The sequence below is a fragment of the Zophobas morio genome, unplaced genomic scaffold (assembly GCF_036711695.1).
Source record: "Zophobas morio isolate AGI-343-1 ecotype UQ-CSIRO unplaced genomic scaffold, CSIRO_AGI_Zmor_V1 ptg000026l, whole genome shotgun sequence".
Classification (NCBI taxonomy): domain Eukaryota; kingdom Metazoa; phylum Arthropoda; class Insecta; order Coleoptera; family Tenebrionidae; genus Zophobas; species Zophobas morio.
In genome coordinates, this window is record NW_026972131.1 from 10,468,652 (window position 1) to 10,492,861 (window position 24,210).

General features: G+C 37.1%; 1 protein-coding gene across 7 annotated transcripts in view; it reads right to left on the bottom strand.

Annotated features, from left to right (window-relative positions):
* LOC135136678 (uncharacterized protein) overlaps positions 1-24,210 on the bottom strand; it is a 190,349-nt gene that overhangs the window by 8,489 nt on the left and 157,650 nt on the right. For 5 of the 7 annotated variants that reach the window (XM_064066082.1, XM_064066078.1, XM_064066085.1 and 2 more), the window contains 6 exons: positions 10,490-10,711; positions 10,150-10,438; positions 9,881-10,096; positions 9,568-9,835; positions 9,311-9,519; positions 8,564-9,206 (listed from right to left, as the gene is read on the bottom strand). In XM_064066082.1, the coding sequence (XP_063922152.1) occupies positions 8,564-9,206; positions 9,311-9,519; positions 9,568-9,835; positions 9,881-10,096; positions 10,150-10,438; positions 10,490-10,711 (1,847 nt within the window). The remainder of the gene's footprint in view (positions 1-8,563; positions 9,207-9,310; positions 9,520-9,567; positions 9,836-9,880; positions 10,097-10,149; positions 10,439-10,489; positions 10,712-24,210) is intronic. The other 2 variants (XM_064066080.1, XM_064066079.1) reach the window with 2 other exon arrangements.

The window sequence follows — 24,210 nt, forward strand, 5'->3', positions numbered from 1 at the left end:
AATGTCGACAATTATTATTTTCTAGAACAAAACTTTTCAATAAAAAGGTGCTACCTGCCTACTTTTGTCTACAAACATCCTGAATACAGTGCCTTGACATATTATGTCGTCTTTAAGAGTGACAGCCACTGTGAATTATAAAGAAAAATATTTTCAACTTTGAGGTTTTATGTATTTCATAAAATGACTGCTGCAATTTCGTTCATGATAAATTTGACAATAATTATGACATATATACACGTGTTTCTGACATCCAGTTACATAACCTAAATTATTAATTTCTGGGGAAGTTCTGTCGAAACAAATTTCGACCCTTTTTTTCGAAATAGTCTACTTCTAGTTCTACTATAGAATCATACCTGAAACATATAGACTTTGCAATTAAGATCCACCCCCCGGTTTCATAACGAATAAAAAATTCATCACAATTAAGATAGAAGTGGGTGGGTGGGGCTTAATTTTGTATTTTTTTCTTAATGTATATAATTTTCTTTCAACAACACGAATCAAATCTGTTTCATATGGCAAATGCTTGTAGGGAAATATGAACTTTTCAATTAAGCTCCACCCTCCCGTGTCACAACGAATAAAAAAAATAACCACAATTGAGATTGGGTGGGGTTAATTCTTTGACTTTCTTTTCGTGAAAAACATTGCCTTCTTTCAGCAATAAAACACTTAACATAGCAAATGTTGAATTCGAGGTTAGACTTGTGTTTTAAGTATCGTATTGTTGACAAAAAACTCAACATATTAAGAAAAACAGGCCAATGATTCAAGCCCCACCCACCCGCCCGGACTTTTGTGTGATGAATTTTTTCACTGGTTGTCCGATTGAGGGGCGGAGCTTAATGGCAAAATCCATATTTGCCTAAAAAAAAACTTTTTTTTTAAGAATGTGAAAGTTTCTCGGGGGTCCCAATTGTCTTTTTTTTTTTTAATGTAAAACCTTCTCGGGGGCACCAAATGTTTTTTTTAGAATATAAAACCTTTGCGGTGGGCCCAAATAGGTTTTTTTAAATGTGAAACCTTCTCGGGGTCCCAACTGTCTTTTTTTAAGAATGTAAAACCTTCTCAGAGACCCCAAATATGTTTTTTTTTATGTGAAACTTTCTCGAGGGCCCCGGGAACTGTCTTTTTTAAAAATGTAAAACCTAGCAGTATTTGTTGTACTGTACTTCAGAAGCGAGGAAAGTTCTGTCGAAACAAATTTCGACCAGTTTTTTTCAAAATGGTCTATTTTCTACAACACGATCATGCCTCAAATATATGGACTTTGCAATTAACGAATAAAAAATTTATCACAATTAAGATAGAGGTGGGTGGGGCTTAATTTTTGATTTTGTTGAACTGTTCCATATGGCAATTGCTTGTAGGGAAATATGAACTTTTCAATTAAGCTCCACCCTCCCGTGTGGCAACGAATAAAAAAAATAACCACAATTGAGATTGGGTGGGTGGGTGGGGTTAATTTTTTGACTTTCTTTTTATGATATACATTGTCTTCTTTCAGCAGTAAAACACTTAACAAATCAAATGTTGAATTCGAGGTTAGACTTCTGTTTTAAGTGTCGTATTGTTGAAAGAAAACTCAATATATTAAGAAAAAGAGAACAAAGATTAAGCCCCACCCACCCACCCGGACCTCTGTGTGGCGAATTTTTCATTGGTTGTCCGATTCAGGGGCGGAGCTTAATGGCAAAATCCATATTTGCCTACAAAAATATGTCTTTTTTTTAAGAATGTGAAACCTTCTCGAGGGTCCCAATTGTCTTTTTTTTTAATGTAAAACCTTCTCGGGGGCGCCAAATAGTTTTTTAGAATATAAAACCTTCGCGGGGGGGCCAAATATGTTTTTTTAAATGTGAAACCTTCTCGAGGACCCCAACTGTCTTTTTTAAAAATGTAAAACCTAAGCAGTATTTGTTGTACTGTACTTCAGAAGCGAGGAAAGTTCTGTCGAAACAAATTTCGACCAATTTTTTTCAAAATGGTGGATGTTCTACAACACGATCATGCCTCCAATATATGGACTTTGCAATTAACGAATAAAAAATTCATCACAATTAAGATGGGGGTGGGTGGGCGGGGCTTAATTTTTGATTTTGTTGATCTGTTCCATACGGCAATTGTTTGTAAGGGAAATATGAACTTTTCAATTAAGCTCCACCCTCCCGTGTGACAACGAATAAAAAAAATAACCACAATTGAGATTGGGTGGGTGGGTGGGGTTAATTTTTTTACTTTCTTTTCGTGAAAAACATTGTCTTCTTTCAGCAATAAAACACTTAACATAACAAATGTTGAGTTCGAGGGTTAGACTTATGTTTTAAGTATCGTATTGTTGACAGAAAACTCAATATATTAAGAAAAACAGGCCAATGATTAAGCCCCACCCGCCCGCCCGGACCTTTGTGTGATGAATTTTTTTATTGGTTGTCCGATTGAGGGGCGGAGCTTAATGGCAAAATCCATATTTCCCTAAAAAAAAATCTTTTTTTTTAAGAATGTGAACGCTTCTCGGGGGTCCCAATTGTTTTTTTTTTTTAATGTAAAACCTTCTCGGGGGCACCAAATGTCTTTTTTAGAATATAAAACCTTCGCGGGGGGCCCAAATATGATTTTTTTAAATGTGAAACCTTCTCGGAGGTCCCAACTGTCTTTTTTAAGAATGTAAAACCTAAGCAGTATTTGTTGGACTGTACTTCAAAGCGAGGGAAGTTCTGTCGAAACAAATTTCGACCAATTTTTTTCAAAATGGTCTATGTTCTACTACACGATCATGCCTCAAATATATGGACTTGGCAATTAACGAATAAAAAATTCATCACAATTAAGATAGGGGTGGGTGGGTGGGGCTTAATTTTTTATTTTGTTGAACTGTTCCATATGGCAATTGTTTGTACGGAAATGTGAACTTTTCAATCAAGCTCCACCCTACCGTGTCACGACGAAAAAAAAAAAATTGCCACAATTGAGATTGGGTGGGTGGGTGGGGTTAATTCTTTGACTTTCTTTTCGTGAAAAACATTGTCTTCTTTCAGCAATAAAACACTTAACATAGCAAATGTTGAATTCGAGGTTTGATTAAGTATCGTATTGTTGAAAGAAAACTCAATATATTAAGAAAAAGAGGGCAAAGACTAAGCCCCACCCACCCACCCGGACCTCTGTGTGACGAATTTTTCATTGGTTGTCCGATTGAGGGGCGGAGCTTAATGGCAAAATCCATATTTGCCTACAAAAAAATGTCTTTTTTTTTTAAGAATGTGAAACCTTCTCGGGGGTCTCAACTGTCTTTTTTTAAAAATGTGTGGGGTTAATTTTTTGCCTTTCTTTTCGTGATATACATAGTCTTCTTTTAGCAATAAAACACTTAACATATCAAATGTTGAATTCGAGGTTGGGCTTATGTTTTTTAAGTATTGTATTGTTGAAAGAAAATTCAATATATCAAGAAAAACAGGCCAATGATTAAGCCCCACCCACCCGCCCGAATCTTTGTGTGATGAATTTTTCATTGGTTGTCCGATTGAAGAGCGGAGCTTAATAGCAAAATCCAAATTTGCCTAAAAAAAGTCTTTTTTTTTTTAAGAATGTGAGACCTTCTCGGGGGTCCCAATTGTCTTTTTTTTTAATGTAAAACTTTCTCGGGGGCGCCAAATGTCTTTTTTTTTTTAATATAAAACCTTCGCGGGAGACCCAAATAGGTTTTTTTTTTAATGTGAAACCTTCTCGGGGTCCCAACTGTCTTTTTTAAGAATGTAGAACCTTCTCGGGGGCCCCAAATATCTTTTTTTTTTAATGTGAAACCTTCTCGAGGGCCCCAACTGCTTTTTTTAAAAATGTAAAACCTAAGCAGTATTTGTTGTACTGCACTTCAGAAGCTAGGGAAGTTCTGTCGAAACAAATTTCGACCAATTGGGCGGGGTTAATTTTTTATTTTGTTGGACTGTTCCATATGGCAATTGCTTGTAGGGAAATATGAACTTTTCAATTAAGCTCCACCCTCCCGTGTGACAACGAATAAAAAAATAACCACAATTGAGATGGGGTGGGTGGGGTTAATTCTTTGACTTTCTTTTCGTGATATACGTACATAGTCTTCTTTCAGCAATAAAACACTTAACCTGGCAAATGTTGAATTCGAGGTTAGACTTGTGTTTTAAGTATACCTACTTAAAACACGTATTGTTGACAGACAACTCAATATATTAAGAAAAAGAGGGCAATGATTAAGCCCCACCCACCCGCCCGGACCTTTATGTGATGAATTTTTTCATTGGTTGTCCGATTGAGGGGCGGAGCTTAATGGCACAATCCATATTTGCCTAAAACAAAATTTCGTCTCGGGGGTCCCAATTGTCTGTTCTTAAAATGTAAAACCTTCTCGGGGGTACCAAATGGTTTTTTTAACGTAAAACCTTCTCGGGGGCCCCAAATACCTTTTTTTTATGTCAAACTTTTTGGGGGGTTCCAACTGTCATTATTGAGAATGTATAACCTTCTCTGAGGCCTAAATATCTTTTTTGAGGAATGTGAAACCTTCTCGAGAGTCCCAACTGTCTTTTTAAAAATGTAAAATCTTCTCGGGGGTCCTAACTGTCTTTTTTTAAAAATCTAAAACTTTCTCGGAGGTCCCAACCGATTTTTTTTGTGTTAGCTTCTCGGGGGCTCTAGATGTATTTTTTTTTAAATGTGGAACCTTCTCGGGGGCCCCAAATGCCTTTTTTTTAATGTGAAACCTTCTCGGGGGTTCCAAGTGTCCTTTTTTAAAGAAGGTGAAATCTTCTCGGGGGTTCCAACTGTCTTGTTTTAAGAATGTGAAACATTCTCGGAGTTCCCAACGGTATCATTATAAAAATGTAAAACCTTGTCGGGGGCGCCAAATGTGTTTTTTTTTTTAATGTGAAACCTTCTCGGGGTCTCCAAATGCCTTTTTTTTTTAAGAATTTGAAACCTTCTTTTTCTAAAGAAGGCGAAAGTTCCTCGGGTGCCTCAACTGTGTTTTTTAAAAATGTAAAACCTTCTTGGGGGCCCCAAATATATTTTTTTAAGAATGTGAAACCTTCTCGGGGGCCACAAATGTCTTTTTTTTTAATGTGAAACCTTCTCGGGGGTAGCAAGGGTCCTTTTTTAAAGAAGGTGAAACCTTGTCGTGGGCCCCAAATGCCTTTTTTTTAAAGAATTTGAAACCTTCTTTTTCTAAAGAAGGCGAAAGTTCCTCGGGTGCCCCAACTGTGTTTTTTAAAAATGTAAAACCTTCTTGGGGGCCCCAAATATATTTTTTTAAGAATGTGAAACCTTCTCGGGGGCCACAAATGTCTTCTTTTTTAATGTGAAACCTTCTCGGGGGTAGCAAGGGTCCTTTTTTAAAGAAGGTGAAACCTTGTCGTGGGCCCCAAATGCCTTTTTTTTAAGAATGTGAAACCTTCTCGGGGGTCCCAACTGTTTTTTTTTTTTAATCTAAAACCTTCTCGGGAGCCCCAAATGTATTTTTTTAAGAATGTGAAACCTTGTCGGGGGCCCTAAATGTCTTTTTTTTAAGAATATGAAACCTTCTCGAGGGTCCCAACTGTCTTTTTAAAAATGTAAAATCTTCTCGGGGGTCCTAACTGTCTTTTTTAAAAATCTAAAACTTTCTCGGAGGTCCCAACCGATTTTTTTTTGTGTTAGCTTCTCGGGGGCTCTAGATGTATTTTTTTTTAAATGTGGAACCTTCTCGGGGGCCCCAAATGCCTTTTTTTTAATGTGAAACCTTCTCGGGGGTTCCAAGTGTCCTTTTTTAAAGAAGGTGAAATCTTCTCGGGGGTTCCAACTGTCTTGTTTTAAGAATGTGAAACATTCTCGGAGTTCCCAACGGTATCATTATAAAAATGTAAAACCTTGTCGGGGGCGCCAAATGTGTTTTTTTTTTTAATGTGAAACCTTCTCGGGGTCTCCAAATGCCTTTTTTTTTTAAGAATTTGAAACCTTCTTTTTCTAAAGAAGGCGAAAGTTCCTCGGGTGCCTCAACTGTGTTTTTTAAAAATGTAAAACCTTCTTGGGGGCCCCAAATATATTTTTTTAAGAATGTGAAACCTTCTCGGGGGCCACAAATGTCTTTTTTTTTAATGTGAAACCTTCTCGGGGGTAGCAAGGGTCCTTTTTTAAAGAAGGTGAAACCTTGTCGTGGGCCCCAAATGCCTTTTTTTTAAAGAATTTGAAACCTTCTTTTTCTAAAGAAGGCGAAAGTTCCTCGGGTGCCCCAACTGTGTTTTTTAAAAATGTAAAACCTTCTTGGGGGCCCCAAATATATTTTTTTAAGAATGTGAAACCTTCTCGGGGGCCACAAATGTCTTCTTTTTTAATGTGAAACCTTCTCGGGGGTAGCAAGGGTCCTTTTTTAAAGAAGGTGAAACCTTGTCGTGGGCCCCAAATGCCTTTTTTTTAAGAATGTGAAACCTTCTCGGGGGTCCCAACTGTTTTTTTTTTTTAATCTAAAACCTTCTCGGGAGCCCCAAATGTATTTTTTTAAGAATGTGAAACCTTGTCGGGGGCCCTAAATGTCTTTTTTTTAAGAATATGAAACCTTCTCGAGGGTCCCAACTGTCTTTTTAAAAATGTAAAATCTTCTCGGGGGTCCTAACTGTCTTTTTTAAAAATCTAAAACTTTCTCGGAGGTCCCAACCGATTTTTTTTTGTGTTAGCTTCTCGGGGGCTCTAGATGTATTTTTTTTTAAATGTGGAACCTTCTCGGGGGCCCCAAATGCCTTTTTTTTAATGTGAAACCTTCTCGGGGGTTCCAAGTGTCCTTTTTTAAAGAAGGTGAAATCTTCTCGGGGGTTCCAACTGTCTTGTTTTAAGAATGTGAAACATTCTCGGGGTTCCCAACGCTATCATTATAAAAATGTAAAACCTTGTCGGGGGCGCCAAATGTGTTTTTTTTTTAATGTGAAACCTTCTCGGGGTCCCCAAATGCCTTTTTTTTTAAGAATTTGAAACCTTCTTTTTCTAAAGAAGGCGAAAGTTCCTCGGGTGCCCCAACTGTGTTTTTTAAAAATGTAAAACCTTCTTGGGGGCCCCAAATATATTTTTTTAAGAATGTGAAACCTTCTCGGGGGCCACAAATGTCTTTTTTTTTAATGTGAAACCTTCTCGGGGGTAGCAAGGGTCCTTTTTTTAAAGAAGGTGAAACCTTGTCGTGGGCCCCAAATGCCTTTTTTTTAAGAATGTGAAACCTTCTCGGGGGTCCCAACTGTTTTTTTTTTTTTAATCTAAAACCTTCTCGGGAGCCCCAAATGTATTTTTTTAAGAATGTGAAACCTTGTCGGGGGCCCTAAATATCTTTTTTTTAAGAATATGAAACCTTCTCGGAGGTCCCAACTGATTTTTTTTTAATGTGAAACCTTCTGCGGGGTCCCAACTGTCTTTTTTAAAAATGTAAAACCTTCTCGGGGGCGCCAAATGCCTTTTTTATGTGAAACCTTCTCGGGGGTCCTAATTGTTTTTTTAAAGAAGGCGAAACCTTCTCGGGCCCCCCAAGTGTCTTTTTTTAAGAATACATATTAAATTTTCTCGGGGCTTCCGACTGTCTTATTTTTAAGAACGTGACAAATCAATTTTATAATTATTCAGAGAAGCAGTATTTTTATCACGCTTTTATTAGCTTGGGTTGTATGTATGTAACGGAATCTTTGAGCTTAATTTTCATCGGTTTCTAAAAGTCTGATCATCTTGAAACTTTGCACACGTCTCAAGGATCGATGACAATGCAATAATTTGATAACAGTTTCCCATTATCCTTATTAGGACCGCCAGGATCCTCGATCCTACGGAGACCACTGAGTGGTTCTTTCTAGAAAAATCTAAATAAGTAATTAATTCCCCAATTGATGAATTTGTCGCAGACTAAAAAATGAAAAATAAATAATAGTTTAAAAAACTAAAAAAACACGCTTTTATTGCTAATCGAACTAAAAACTAGAAAATAATTTTTAATGACAGAGTTTAATATTACAGTAGTAGAAGATCAAACAATCAATCATAATAAATCACCTCAAATTAAAATTATAATAAAATTTAAGTTATTAACAGAATAATTCAATTCAGAGTAAAAAGCGTGGGGTGCATTTTACTGCGGTTCATAACTATCCTCTCATAGATAGTTGCCAATAGAATGATTGTAATATTTAAAATATCAAGCACCCCACGCTTTTTACTCTGAATTGAATTATTCTGTTAATAACTTAAATTTTATTATAATTTTAATTTGAGGTGATTTACTATGATTGATTGTTTGATCTTCTACTACTGTAATATTAAACTCTGTCATTAAAAATTATTTTCTAGTTTTTAGTTCGATTAGCAATAAAAGCGTGTTTTTTTAGTTTTTTAAACTATTATTTATTTTTACTGTACTTCAGGAGCGAGGGAAGTTCTGTCGAAATAACTTTCGACCAATTTTTTACTATTGAAGTCATTCCGTATCCACACTGTTAAAAACAACATAATACGTCAAGGCACTCTGAACAGTAAGTTAGGGACTATGATTTGTCCGCAACTGTCAAGCTAAACCACCAACCTGTAAAAATCGCGCGTGAAATCCGTCCCTACGGCTGGAAGCTCCCCCGTGTCGTCGCTACACCCACTCAAGGCCGCCGACGACCTCTTCGAGCACGTTTCCGGCTCGTGCGAGTGGCAGCAATCCGACCCACTCGACCAGCTATTATCCGGCGAAATCTGCTGGTTGACCATGGTGGAGACGGCATACGGCCACGGCTTCTCGTTCTCCCCGTTCGACCCATTGTCCATCAAGAGCGTGACCAACTCGCGCCCTTCCTTGTCCATCATGTAGCTCGAGCTGTTCCAGAGACACTCGTTCGAGTCCTCCTCCAGCTCCAGGGCGTTGTTCTCCTGGATGCTGGGGAGGGTGGAGATGGAGATCTGTCCCGGGGTCAGCACGTCGACGCGCTTGTACTGCTCGCGCAGGTCGTCGTTCGACAGACTCAGACTCCAATCCTCGAGTTCGGCGCGGTCGTACTCCAGTTCCAGCATGTCCCGGTGCTGCTGCTGAAGAGCCGACCTGGTTTCGTCGAGGCGCAGCCACTGCTGGATGTACTCGGCGTCCCAGGTCGTGCACTCGAGGCGCTCCTCCGCCGTGCTGGACCACGAGATTTGCGAGGCTTTGTCATCACAGATTTCTAGGTTAGTGTTACCTAAAATTTCTGGGTTGTACCTCGTAAGCGGCGCGTCTAATCTCCGCTCCGGGTTGACTTGGCAAGCCAAGTCAAACTGGAACGAACAATACAACTAAAGAACTAGTACTTACCCCACAGAGTGCTAGTGGCTTTCGCCCTCCGCAGCGGGTTCTTATCCGTGATGTCCAAGACGAAGATCGAAGGGCTGCTGGAAATGGGCGAACTGAAGGTGTAGCAAGGGCTCGGCGCCGTCGTGATTTTGATACACAAATGAGAATCCGAGAAGCTCCTCATTATGTGTTGAAAAGGCAGCATGTCTTTTCCTGGAGGATAACTATTCCTAAAACAACCCGATTATCGCACCGCTGACACCAAAACAAGTTACAACCTTGGCTTGAGGTTCAATAAATTAAAAGGAATGTAAAGAATGTCTGGATCCTTATTGTCGGTCACAAGAAGGCGCGTTTCGGTAATGTCAGTCTCGTCGGTGGCTTCCTTCAGATCTTCGAGTCCTCGATTAGGGATAGCTTCGCCTGATCCTCGAGTCGGGTCCGCTTGGACATCGCTTGACATAGTCGAGTAACCCTCGTCGCGGTTACCGCTTTCGGGGGATTCGTTCCCCGTGGTTTCTTCTTCGCTCTTTGAACTACTCTGGGCTGAAAGAGTGTCTTGAGCGGGGGCTGAAGAATCACACGACCTACCTAGAATGGGTCTGGTTCTCCGGTACTTCGTCGCTTGAACGATCGGGAGGTGTAAGTTGAGTGAGACGGGCCTCTGCGGTTGCACCCATAGGGTGGAATCGACGGCACTTAAGGCTTCTAAGAGCTTCTTAGGAGTGACTTCGGATCCCTTCAAGTCAGTCCAGAGTTTCGTCAGGACTTGGTGGCGCCGTTTGTCTTCGAGGGACAACCGGGTGTCTAAAATCACACTATAGTACATAGTAAATTCACGAAATCAAGTTATAGTTTACCTAGAATCTCGGAATTGGTCGATAACCGTCTTTCAAACTTCGATAGCGCCGTTTCGTTACTGTTGTCGCAATTATCGTTATCTTCCTCAAGAACTTCGGAATTAAATGAATTGTAATGTTTGACAGCGGTGCTAGTTTCCTCTGAAGGCGTGGGAGGTTTGGCTACGATTTCTTCAGGAGGGGTAGTTTCTCCTCTCAACTGATGCACTAGCATTGAAGTAAGCGCTCGATTTTGCGATTCGAGTTCGTGTATCCTGTTGTTTAAAGCACCAACTTCTTCTCGTAAACCCTGAACAATGAAAATGTAGTAGTGGGGGTTCTGGCTCACTATTTTTGCTACCTTTTGTGCTAGTAGGGCTTTGACGACCTGGTTGGCCACGTCGTCTAGACAGCGCTCATACTGCTTGCGAGACTCTTCGGCGTGTCGATGTAAAGCTGCAGCGTGCGCTTGGAGGATCTCCTCCGGATTTGTTTCGCTACTGACTTGTGCTAGCTGTTGCCTTAGCGTTAAGATTTCATTGTTGAGGCGCGTAATGGTAGTTTGGTACTGTTGGCAGCGGTTCTGCAACCAAAAAAAATAGGTTGCATTAAAAAAAATTGCGATGACGTCATCAACACGTATATTACTAGTCTTGGTACTATTATTTCTGAATTCCACTCTACATAAAAAAAAAATTGCCCCGCCCACCCACCCCGTCTCCATTTCAGTAATTACTTCATCTGCTCTGAATGAAGGGTGGAACGTATACTAAACAGGAATAAAATTTGTCGTTAGAATGAGAGGAGGGTGGGTGGGCGGGGTCACTACTTGCCAATATAGGACTGATGTTGGCAGACCTTTTATTGGCAAATGACATACTCTCTAAAAAATAGAGGTGTTCCATTTGAGGCAAGCTGACTAAAAAATTATACATAAAATGAAATTTTCCATTTTAAAAAATGACAGAATTGAATTTTTAATTTTTACAGTCTAGGTATTATTATTTCTCAATTCCACTCTACAGAATAAAAAATAATTTACCCCGCCCACCCACCCCGTCTCCATTTCAGTAATTATTTCATCTGCTCTGAATGCAAGGTGGAACGTATACTAAACAGGAATAAAATTTGTCGTCAGAATGAGAGGAGGGTGGGTGGGCCGGGTCACTACTTGCTAATATAGGACTGATTTTGGCAGACCTTTTATTGGCAAATAACATACTCTCCAAAAAATAGAGGTGTTCCATTTGAGGCCAGCTGACTAAAAATTTATATACAAAATGAAATGTTCCATTTTAAAAAAATGGCAGAATTGAATTTTTAATTTTTACAGTCTAAGTACTATTATTTCTCAATTCCACTCTACAGAAGAAAAAATAATTTACCCCGCCCACCCACCCCGTCTCCATTTCAGTAATTATTTCATCTGCTCTGAATGAAAGGTGAAACGTATACTAAACAGGAATAAAATTTGTCGTTAGAATGAGAGGAGGGTGGGTGGGCGGGGTCACCACTTGCTAATATAGGACTGATTTTGGCAGACCTTTCATTGGCAAATGACATACTCTCTAAAAAATAGAGGTGTTCCATTTGAGGAAGCTGACTAAAAAATTATACATAAAATGAAATTTTCCATTTTAAAAAATGGCAGAATTGAATTTTTAATTTTAACAGTCTAGGTACTATTATTTCTCAATTCCACTCTACAGAAGAAAAAATAATTTACCCCGCCCACCCACCCCGTCTTCATTTCAGTAATTATTTTACCTGCTCTGAATGAAAGGTGGAACGTATACTAAACAGGAATAAAATTTGTCGTCAGAATGAGAGGAGGGTGGGTGGGCGGGGTCGCTACTTGCTAATATAGGACTGATTTTGGCAGACCTTTTATTGGCAAATGACATACTCTCTAAAAAATAGAGGTGGTCCATTTGAGGCAAGCTGACTAAAAAGTTATACATAGAATGAAATTTTCCATTTTAAAAAATGACAGAATTGAATTTTTAATTTTTACAGTCTAGGTACTATTATTTCTCAATTCCACTCTACAGAAGAAAAAATAATTTACCCCGCCCACCCACCCCGTCTCCATTTCAGTAATTATTTTATCTGCTCTGAATGAAAAGTGGAACGTATGCTAAACAGGAATAAAATTTGTCGTTAGAATGAGAGGAGGGTGGGTGGGCGGGGTCACTACTTGCTAATCTAGGACTGATTTTGGCAGACCTTTTATTGGCAAATGACATAATCTCTAAAAAATAGAGGTGTTCCATTTGAGGCAAGCTGGCTAAAAAATTATACATACAATGAAATTTTCCATTTTAAAAAATGGCAGAACTGAATTTTTAATTTTTACAGTTTGGTTACTATTATTTCTCAATTCCACTCTACAGAAGAAAAAATAATTTACCCCGCCCACCCACCCCGTCTCCATTTCAGTAATTATTTTATCTTCTCTGAATGAAAGGTGGAACGTATGCTAAACAGGAATAAAATTTGTAGTTAGAATGAGAGGAGGGTGGGTGGGCGGGGTCACTACTTGCTAATATAGGACTGATTTTGGCAGACCTTTTATTGGCAAATGACATACTCTCTAAAAATAGAGGTGTTTCATTTGAGGCAAGCTGACTAAAAATTTATATATAAAATGAAATTTTCCATTTTAAAAAATGGCAGAACTGAATTTTTAATTTTTAAAGTTTGGGTACTATTATTTCTCAATTCCACTCTACAGAAGAAAAAATAATTTACCCCGCCCACCCACCCCGTCTCCATTTCAGTAATTATTTTATCTGCTCTGAATGAAAGGTGGAACGTATGCTAAACAGGAATAAAATTTGTCGTCTGAATGAGAGGAGGGTGGGTGGGCGGTGTCGCTACTTGCTAAGATAAGACTGATTTTGGCAGACCTTTCATTGGCAAATGACATACTGTCTAAAAAATAGAGGTGTTCCATTTGAGGCAAGCTGACTAAAAAATTATACATAAAATGAAATTTTCCATTTTAAAAAATGGCAGAATTGAATTTTTAATTTTTACAGTCTAAGTACTATTATTTCTCAATTCCACTCTACAGAAGAAAAAATAATTTACCCCGCCCACCCACCCCGTCTCCATTTCAGTAATTATTTTATCTGCTCTGAATGAAAGGTGGAACGTATGCTAAACAGGAATAAAATTTGTAGTTAGAATGAGAGGAGGGTGGGTGGGCGGGGTCACTACTTGTTAAGATAGTACTGATTTTGGCAGACCTTTTATTGGCAAATGACATACTCTCTAAAAAATAGAGGTGTTCCATTTGAGGCAAGCTGACTCAAAATTTATATATAAAATGAAATCTTCCATTTTAAAAAATGGCAGAACTGAATTTTTAATTTTTTAAATGTGGGCACTATTATTTTTCAGTTCCACTCTACAGAAAAAAAAATAATTTACCCCGCCCACCCACCCCGTCTCCATTTCAGTAATTATTTTATCTGCTCTGAATGAAAGGTGGAACGTATGCTAAACAGGAATAAAATTTGTCGTTAGAATGAGAGGAGGGTGGGTGGGCGGGGCCACTACTTGCTAATATAGGACTGATTTTGGCAGACCTTTTATTGGCAAATGACATACTCTCCAAAAAATAGAGGTGTTCCATTTGAGGCAAGCTGACTAAAAAATTATACATAAAATGAAATTTTCCATTTTAAAAAATGGCAGAACTGAATTTTTAATTTTTAAAGTTTGGGTACTATTATTTTTCAATTCCACTCTACAGAAGAAAAAATAATTTACCCCGCCCACCCACCCCGTCTCTATTTCAGTAATTATTTTATCTGCTCTGAATGAAAGATGGAACGTATACTAAACAGGAATAAAATTTGTCGTTAGAATGAGAGGAGGGTGGGTGGGCGGGGTCACTACTTGCTAATATAGGACTGATTTTGGCAGACCTTTTATTGGCAAATGCCATACTCTCTAAAAAATAGAGGTGTTCCATTTGAGGAAGCTGACTAAAAAATTATACATCAAATGAAATTTTCCATTTTTAAAAATGGCAGAATTGAATTTTTAATTTTTAGAGTCTAGGTACTATTATTTCTCAATTCCACTCTACAGAAAAAAAAAATTTACCCCGCCCACCCACCCCGTCTCCATTTCGGTAATTATTTTATCTGCTCTGAATAAAAGGTGGAGCGTATGCTAAACAGGAATAAAATTTGTCGTCAGAATGAGAGGAGGGTGGGTGGGCGGGTTCACTACTTGCTAAGATAGTCCTGATTTTGGCAGATCTTTTATTGGCAAATGACATACTCTCCAAAAAATAGGTGTTCCATTTCAGGCAAGCTGACTAAAAAATTATATATAAAATGAAATCTTCCATTTTAAAAAATGGCAGAACTGAATTTTTAATTTTTAAAGTTTGGGTATTATTATTTTTATAAAAATATCACTCTTCAGATATACCAGGATTCAACACTTTCTAGATATTTCCAGATGTTCTAAAATTTATAGGCAGGCACTAAGAGTCTCTAAATTTTTGGAATTTTCTGAATTTCTGGATTTTTTAGAATCTCTGACATTTATAGGTTAATTTTACATTTCATAATTACTAATTAAGGTAAGATTAAAGGAAACATTCTTCAGTTTTTTAGAATATTTGTTTTATTTAGAACTTTTAAAATCTTTGGCATTTTAAGAGTTCCGGCGATTTTTTTTTTTTAAGAATTAGAATCACTAGAAATTTTATAAAATATACATAGAATTTTTAAAAACAATTTTAACTTTTGAGTCCTTGGAGTCTTTAAAGTCTTTAGATTCTTCAGAGCGTTTAAAATCTTTAGAATATTAGAGTTTTTAATCTTGAGACTCTTTGGAACCTTTCCAATCTTTGGATATTTTGGACACTTTCGAATTAATACAAGTTTTATACATTATAGAATTTTTAGAATTTCTACAACCATTATTACCTCCAAGATTTTTACAATTTCTAAAATTTTGCTGTATCTTTCTTCAATTTAGAACCTTAGAACCGCAGTTTGTTCAGAATCTTTGGCATATTTATAATTTGAAATTTCTAGTGTATGGAATCTTTAAGATTTGAAAGCTTTGAAATTTTTTAAACCTTTGGAAACTTTGGAATCTTTAGAATCTCTACAAACTAAAATTGTGTAAACTTTTGTATTTTATATATTATATAATTTAAAAAATTTTCAAAAGTTCTAGAATTTTCAGATATTTCAGATTTCTCGGATTCTAAAATACACAAAATCCTCAGATTTTCCAAATTTTCCGAAATTTTTAAAATTATGAAGTTCTAGTTGTTATGCCAGAATTTTGAAATTTAACCTTTTTCGAAATTTCCAAGACTCCCACATTTTTACCACTTTCCGAATTTTTCTAGATTTTCCAAAATTTATAGTTTTCAAGAGTATCTAAATCCCTGGAATATTTGGAATCTCTGGAATCTTTACAATTTCTAAGATTTATAAGATTTATTAGATACTCATTAGGGAGTTCAAACTTCTGGTGTTTTAGGATCTATATAAATATAAAAAGAAAGTATCCTTCAGATCTTTACGATTTTTAGGATCCATGTTTTCTTTGTAATTTTTGATATTTTAAGAGTTCACGTGATTTTTACAAGTTTTAGACCTTTCAAAAATCTTTAGAATGTTGAAGAGTATTTAGAGTTTTTGGTCTTTAAACTCTTTAGAATCTTTACGATTTCTAGATTTTTAGGATTTTCTTTATAGTCTTTAGAGTCTTTGAAATCTTTGGAATTTTAAAAGTTCAAGTGATGTTTAAAATTTTTGGAATTTCTCTAAAACCTTTAGAATTTGAAACAGAATTTTAAAAATCTTTTTAACTTTTGAGTCTTTAGAATCTTCAAAGCTTTTATTTTTAGACTCATTAAAACCCAGAGTCTTTCCAATCTTCGGAAATTTTGGACACTTTAGAATTTCTGGAAGTTTTATAAGTTTTAGAATTTTTACAACTTGAAAATGTTGAAGATTTTGTCTGTTCTTTCTTATATCTTGAACATTAGACCTTGAGTTTATTTAGAATCTTTAGTATCTTTGGAATTAGAAATTTTCACTTTATGGAATCTTTAAGGTTTTTAGAAAGTCTTGAATCATTGAAATCTTTAGAGCTTTCAAATTTTAAATCAAAAATTTACCAAGCCTATGATAACTGTAAACCATCTGCAAGATTTCAAAGCATTCGGTTTTGCAGATTCCAAATTAAATGTCAAAATTTTTATTTTTCTCCAAACATCCGGACGTTTCGGGTAAAGTCGCAACTCGGAATCATAAACTACATGTGTAAGACTATGTTATTTGATACAATTTAGTGACGTCATCACATTAGTGGTGGGGATGACTAGACAAATTTTGGTTAGCGTTTTACCATCTACAATCTACATGATATACCTAATATAAATACAAAATTTGACAACAATCGGGCCAGTACTTTCGGCGAATATCTGTCTAATAAAAATCCGGGAGGGCAGACAGACGGACAGACGGACGGAAACGGGAGACCTATTTCTTCGTCCTCTAGGGGTCATGATAGGTCGAGAAAATGCAAAAGTAGCGAGTCGGCCGACGGACTCGATTACAAACCCTGAACGATACCCTCGTGCGATTTTCGACTTACTCTAGTGGGAAAAACTGTAGCGATCATTGTGGAAATGATAACAGCGCCAATATTACAATTTCCCGTTTCCGCAGTTATCGCGTTTCGGCAGCCGTCTAGGGCTCATCTCGATTCCTATCGGTGTTTTGGCATAACCTGAGTCACCACTACCGAATCGCTCAGGTCTGACACAACACCTGATAACGATATCGCCAGATTATGCCCCATGCAAACACGGAAAGGGAGGATTTTACAGTTGCACACCCTAACTTGTTCCGATGTTGTGGAGATATCGATTCTGCGGACCCTGCTGGTCGTAACGCGAATAGGTAAACTACATGCAGGAAATACAGTCGAATCATGCACAAGTCCCCCATTACTGTGGCAAGGGTGCAGAGTAGACGCAACGACGCCATTTTTGTTTTATTAACTACAATAATCTAAGGTGGCGTGGTCGCTAAACCGGTAACGACTTGCACGTCCACACAGTTATCTGACAAATTAAACACATTAGCGCTAATGTTAACACCGGAGCGTTTTTTGGAAAAGTTGTTTTGGCGATGTTATCCTCCCCCAGCCGGAATCGTGCCTGTGAATATTCACGAGTCGGGAGCGGGTATCCCACCGACTCCACCAAGTACACAGACTACACATATTAATTCGAGTTTAAATTGTAAATTGTCGGAAAGTTGGCGACTAGCGTTGATTAGTAAAACTGTTATTGCGCTGCGCCGAAATTAATTCGCGGTGGCTTAACCAAAAACTTAACACTAGCGGGATGATGTAAGTACACACGCCATTAATTCGAGGGTTCGACGGTCTTGTAGGGCACACGCACACGACATTACTTCCGCTATCTCTTCGAACAATTAAACTTTACTTTGGCGAGATGACGAACACGGCGGAGTTTAGAGAGGGAAATGAGACAGAAGTAACGATATCGCGGCCCTTGCGGAAGGCCAGTCGTAACATATCTCTTCCTGAATGTCTGCACTTGTTATGAACATAATAAAATGGTTTAAATTTATTTGAGTAAGTTGGTTATGGCCGGGGAGGCAATAAAACAATTCGGGGGCCTTTTGAGGCGCTTCGGGCAGCTGCAGGGTAGTTAAGCGAACGGGTCAAAGGAAGGAAGAAGAGAATTTTAAACGAACGAATCCTAGAAATCCAGGTCGAGTCAAGTTGTCAAAATTTTAGCTTGAAATTTTCTCGACATACTAATTTAAATTTACTTTGGCTCTATATGCTTATGTAAACACCCATACCGGTACAGCTCCTAAATTTAGCATACTCGAATGCATACAACCATTACGAACACAATAAATCAAGCAAATACCTAGCGCCGCCCCCGTACGAGCTCATTTATGCCCAGTGACGAAACGCCTCCATCACTCATACGCGTGAATGTGAGCGACATATTAACTTCCAGCCCAAGTTTTAATCTATGTTCGCCCTTACAAGTACGCCAATTAACTCCTTATAAATAGTGCAGGCTTCCCTCTTCTCTCCTACATATCTATTAAGGTCCTGAACGGCTGTTTGGTAATAGCGCGGCATTAAACCGCCATTGCAGGCATTTACGGGGGTCAGCGGGGACAGAGGCATCTTGGCCGTTCCGCCCCTGCCGCGAATTACCTACGGCGAGGGATTAACGAATGCTGAACGTGCCGGTGCAGCTTAATTTTGCATTATTTGTTGTTTCCCCTGGTCGTCCCTAAGCCAGACTCACTTATGGTTTTTAAATTGATTTATGTCTTCACGTATACACGTGCTACACTAGCTGCAAATGGCTTTAGCCGGATGACGGTTTCATTAGACGCGACGCCACTGGAATTATACTTAATTTAATTTGCCCGGCATACGAGTATTTATTGCGGGGCATTTTTAGCTTTGCGCCTAATGGAGAGGCTTTTGGCCAAATTGTCTAATGGAGGCTAAAACGTTGCCGACTAAGTGGAAAGCTACATTAAAATTGAATTTTTGGCGTGGAAAAATCAAGGGAAAACAGAGATGTGGAGGTGCGTTACGTCACACGAAGTGCGTCGGGTTCGTTGCTAAGCAAATGTGGTTGCGAGGTTGAAGATTTTAGTATTCAAGCTCTTTTTTTTGGGATTGCGGACTGAATTAATAGTCAATTGATGCCAAAAATGAACTTGGCGCTACAAAATTTGTGTACAAACTCAATTTCAGAAAAATCGGAAAACCCTTATTTGTTTTGTAAAATATTCTTGACATATTTTTGTCATTTGCTATACTTACTAACTTGCACCTTCTAAATATAAATCCGAAATCAGAATTGACCTAACATCGATTTTGCAATTTCTGATTGTAAAACATAGCTATGCATAGAAAGAAAAAAAAAAAAATATAAGCCCCGCCCACCCACCCTGTCTCAATTCTGATAATTTTTTTTATTCGTCGTAAGCTAAGGGGCGGAGCTTAATTGTAAAATCCTTATTTTTCTACGAGGAATTGTCATTTTAAACACGTTTTAGGTGTCTAAGAATAAAAAAATGTGTACAATCGGGATGGGGTGGGTGGGTGGGGTATATATTTTACCTTTTTTCTTAATATACATAGTATTCTTTGAACAACACGTGATTTTAATTTCTCGTACAGAAATAAGTATTTTGCAGTTAAGCTCCGCCCCCCTTGGTTCACGGCGAATAAAAAAAAATCATCACAATTAAGACAAGGTGGGTGGGCGGGCTTACATTTTGCCTTTTTGTTTTAATATGTGTAGACTTCTTTTCATAACATGAAACTTAAAACATGTTTAAAATGGAAGATTTGTATAAGGAAATATCGATTTTGCAATTTCTTATTGTAAAAAAATGGCTATGCACATTAAGAAAAAAAAAGGGAAAAATATGAGCCCCGCCCACCCACCCTGTCTCAATTCAGGTGATCTTTTTTTATTCGTCGTAAGCCGAGGGGCAGAGCTTATTTGTAAAATTCTTATTTTTCTACGAGAAATTACCACTTTTTAAACACGTTCTAGGTTTCTAAGATTAAAAAAATCTTCACAATCGAGACAGGGTGGGTGGGCGGGGTATATATTTTCCCTTTCTTTGTTCCTGAATTTTTTGGATTTTTATATAATTCTAACTACAGAAAAATGACGTCGTCGCCTTTTTCGGTGTCTCAAGTTCGAACTCTTAACTTGTCCGATCACAAAATTATACACCTTGACTAAAAAACTCCAACGAATCGAATGGTATAAACTGGAACTCTGTACCTTGAACCGTTTTAAAATAAAGACGCCGTAAACTAGAACAATATTTTTTGGATGCGGTTTGAAACGCAATTTCGGTTGAAATCGGATTAATATTCAACAACTGGTGGCAGAAATGAATTCAGTCGTACATAGTTAGTCTAGAAACTAAAGTTCAGAAAAACCGAAAAACCTTTGTTTTTTTCATAAAATATTCTTGATATATTCCTTGTAAAATTTTGGGTTGAGGTACGTCGCACTAATTTTTTCATTTGGTAACGGAGGTTCTTGTCATTTGCTGTACTTACTAACTTGAACCTCCTGAATACAAATTGACCTAACATCAATTTTGCAATTTCTTATTGTAAAAAAATAGCTATGCATATTAAGAAAAAAAAAGGAAAATATAAGCCCCGCCCACCCACCCTGTCTCAAATCTGATGATTTTTTATTTTAAACATGTTTTAGGTTTCTAAGGATAAAAAAATGTGCACAATCGGGATGGGGTGGGTGGGCGATATATATATTTTGCCTTTTTCCTTAATGTACATAGTATTATGATATATCATAGATACCCAAAGACCTGATTTTAATTTCTCGTAAAGAAATAAGTATTTTGCAGTTAAGCTCCGCCCCTTGGTTCACGGCGAAAAAAAAAATCATCACAATTAAGACAGGGTGGGTGGGCGGGCTTACATTTTGCCTTTTTGTTTTAATATGTGTAGACTTCTTTTCATAACATGAAACTTAAAACATGTTTAAAATGGAAAATTTGTATAAGGAAATATCGATTTTGCAATTTCTTATTGTAAAAAAATGGCTATGCACATTAAGAAAAAAAAAAGGAAAAATATGAGCCCCGCCCACCCACCCTGTCTCAATTCTGGTGATCTTTTTTTATTCGTCGTAAGCCGAGAGGCAGAGCTTATTTGTAAAATCCTTATTTTTCTACGAGAAATTACCACTTTTTGAACACGTTCTAAGTTTCTAAGATTAAAAAAATCTTCACAATCGAGACAGGGTGGGTGGGCGGGGTATAAATTTTCCCTTTCTTTGTTCTTGAATTTTTTGGATTTTTATATAATTCTAATTACAGAAAAATGACGTCGTCGCCTTTTTTGGTGTCTCAAGCTCGAACCCCTAATTTGTCCGGTTACAAGATTATTATTCGCCTTAACTAAAAAACTCCAAGGAAGCGAATGGTAGAAACTGGAACTCAGTATCTTGAACCGTTTTGAAATGAAGACGCCGTAAACTAGAAAAATATTTTTTGGAAGTGGATTGAAAGGCAATTTTGATTGAAATCGAATTAATATTGGACAACTGATGGCAGAAATGAATTCGGCGTTACAAAATTAGTCGAGAAACTCAATTTCAGAAAAATCGGACAACCCTTGTTTATTTTGTAAAGTATTCTTGACATATTCCTTGTTACATTTAGCGGTTGTGGTACGTCGTACTAACTTTGTCATTTGGTAATGGAGGTTCTTGAAATTTACTGCACTTATTTATTTGAACCTCCTCAAAACAAATCCGGAATCAGAATTGACCTAACATCGATTTTGCAATTTTTTATTGCAAAAAAATAGCTATGCATATTAAGAAAAAAAAAAAGAAAAAATATAAGCCCCGCCCACCCACCCTGTCTCAATTCTGATGTTTTTTTTATTCGTCGTAAGCCAAGGGGCGGAGCTTAATTGTAAAATCCTTATTTTTCTACTAGAAATTATCATTTTAAACACGTTTTAGGTGTCTAAGAATAAAAAAATGTGCACAATCGGGATGGGGTGGGTGGGCGGGAAATATATTTTATCTTTTTTCTTAAGATACATAGTATTCTTTGAACAACACGTGATTTTAATTTCTCGTACAGAAATAAGTATTTTGCAGTTAAGCTCCGCCCCCCTTGGTTCACGGCGAATAAAAAAAATCATCACAATTAAGACAGGGTGGGTGGGCGGGCTTACATTTTGCCTTTTTGTTTTAATATGTGTAGACTTCTTTTCATTACATGAAACTTAAAACATGTTTAAAATGGAAAATTTGTATAAGGAAATATCGATTTTGCAATTTCTTATTGTAAAAAATGGCTATGCACATTAAGAAAAAAAAAAGGGAAAAATATGAGCCCCGCCCACCCACCCTGTCTCAATTCTGGTGAACTTTTTTTATTTGTCGTAAGCCGAGGGGCAGAGCTTATTTGTAAAATCCTTATTTTTCTACGAGAAATTATCATTTTAAACACGTTCTAAGTTTCTAAGAATAAAAAATCTTCACAATCGAGACAGGGTGGGTGGGCGGGGTATATACTTTCCCTTTCTTTGTTCCTGAATTTTTTGGATTTTTATATAATTCTAACTACAGAAAAATGACGTCGTCGCCTTTTTCGGTGTCTCAAGCTCGAATCCCTAATTTGTCCGGTTACAAGGTTATTCGCCTTAACTAAAAAACTCCAAGGAAGCGAATGTTAGAAACTGGAACTCAGTGTCTTGAACCATTTTGAAATGAAGATCCCGTAAACTAGAAAAATATTTTTTGGATGCGGATTGAAACGCAATTTTGAATGAAATCGAATTAATATTGGACAACTTATGGCAGAAATGAATTCGGCGTTACAAAATTAGTCGAGAAACTCAATTTCAGAAAAATCGGACAACCCTTGTTTATTTTGTAAAATATTCTTGACATATTCCTTGTAAAATTTAGCGGTTGTACCACAACTTTGTCATTTGGTAATGGAGGTTCTTGAAATTTACTGCACTTATTTATTTGAACCTCCTCAAAACAAATCCGGAATCAGAATTGACTTGCGAAGCTTCCTGAATTTTTTGGATTTTTATATAATGTCAACTATTGAAAAATGATGTCGTCAGTTTTATCGGTGTCTCAAGCCCGAACCCCTAACTTGTCCGGTCACAAGATTATTCCCCTAGACTAAAAAACTATAAGGCATCGAATGGTACAAACTGGAATCCAATAGCTTGAACCGTTTTTTAATCAACTAGAAAAATATTTTTTGGATGTGGATTGAAACGCGATTTCAATTGAAATCGAATTAATATTCAACAACTAATGGTAGAAATGGGTTCGGCGATACAAATTTAGTCTAGAAACTCAATTTCAGAAAAATCGGAAAACATTTATTTTTTTTGTAAAATATTCTTGACATATTCCTTGCAAAATTTCGCGGTTGTGGTACATCGTCCTAATTTTTTCATTTGGTGACGGAGGTTCTTGAAATTTGCTGTACTTACTAACTTGAACCCCCTGAACTCAAATCCGAAATCAGAATTGACCTCTGAAGCTTCCTGAATTTTTTGGATTTTTATATCGTGTCAACTATTGAAAATTGGCGTCGTCGCCTTTATCGAGGTCCTACGCCCCAACCTCTAACTTGTTCGGTCACAAGATTATTCCCCTTGACTAAAAAACTCCAAGGAATCGAATGGTACAAACTGAAACCCAATAGCTTGAACCGTTTTTTAATGAAGGTAAACTAGAAAAATATTTTTTTGATGTGGATTAAATGCGATTTTGATTGAAATCGAATTAATATTCAACAACTAATGCTAGAAATGGGTTCAGCGATACAAGTTTAATCTAGAAACTCAATTTCAGAAAAATTGGAATACATTAATTTTTTTTGTAAAATATTCTTGACATATTCCTTACAAAATTTCGCGGTTGTGGTACATCGTCCTAATTTTTTCATTCGTTGACGGAGGTTCTTGAAATTTACTGTACTTACTAACTTGAACATCTTGAACTCAAATCCGAAATCAGAATTGACCTCTGAAGCTTCCTGAATTTTTTTGGATTTTTATATCGTGTCAACTATTGAAAATTGGCGTCGTCGCCTTTATCGGTGTCTTAAGCCCCAACCCCTAACTTGTTCGGTCACAAGATTGTTCCTCTTGACTGAAAGACTCCAAGGAATCGAATGGTATAAACAGGCAATCTGTATCTTGAACCGTTTTAAAATGAAGACGCCGTAAACTAGAAAAATATTTTTTGGATGCGGTTTGAAACGCAATTTCGGTTGAAATCGAATTAATATTCAACAACTGGTGGCAGAAATGAATTCAGCCGTATATAGTTAGTCTAGAAACTCAATTTCAGAAAAACCGAAAAACCTTCATTTTTTTCGTAAAATATTCCTGACATATTCCTTGTAAAATTTGGTGGTTGTGGCACGTCGTAATAATTTTGTGACTTGGTAACGGAGGTTCTTGAAATTTGCTATAGTT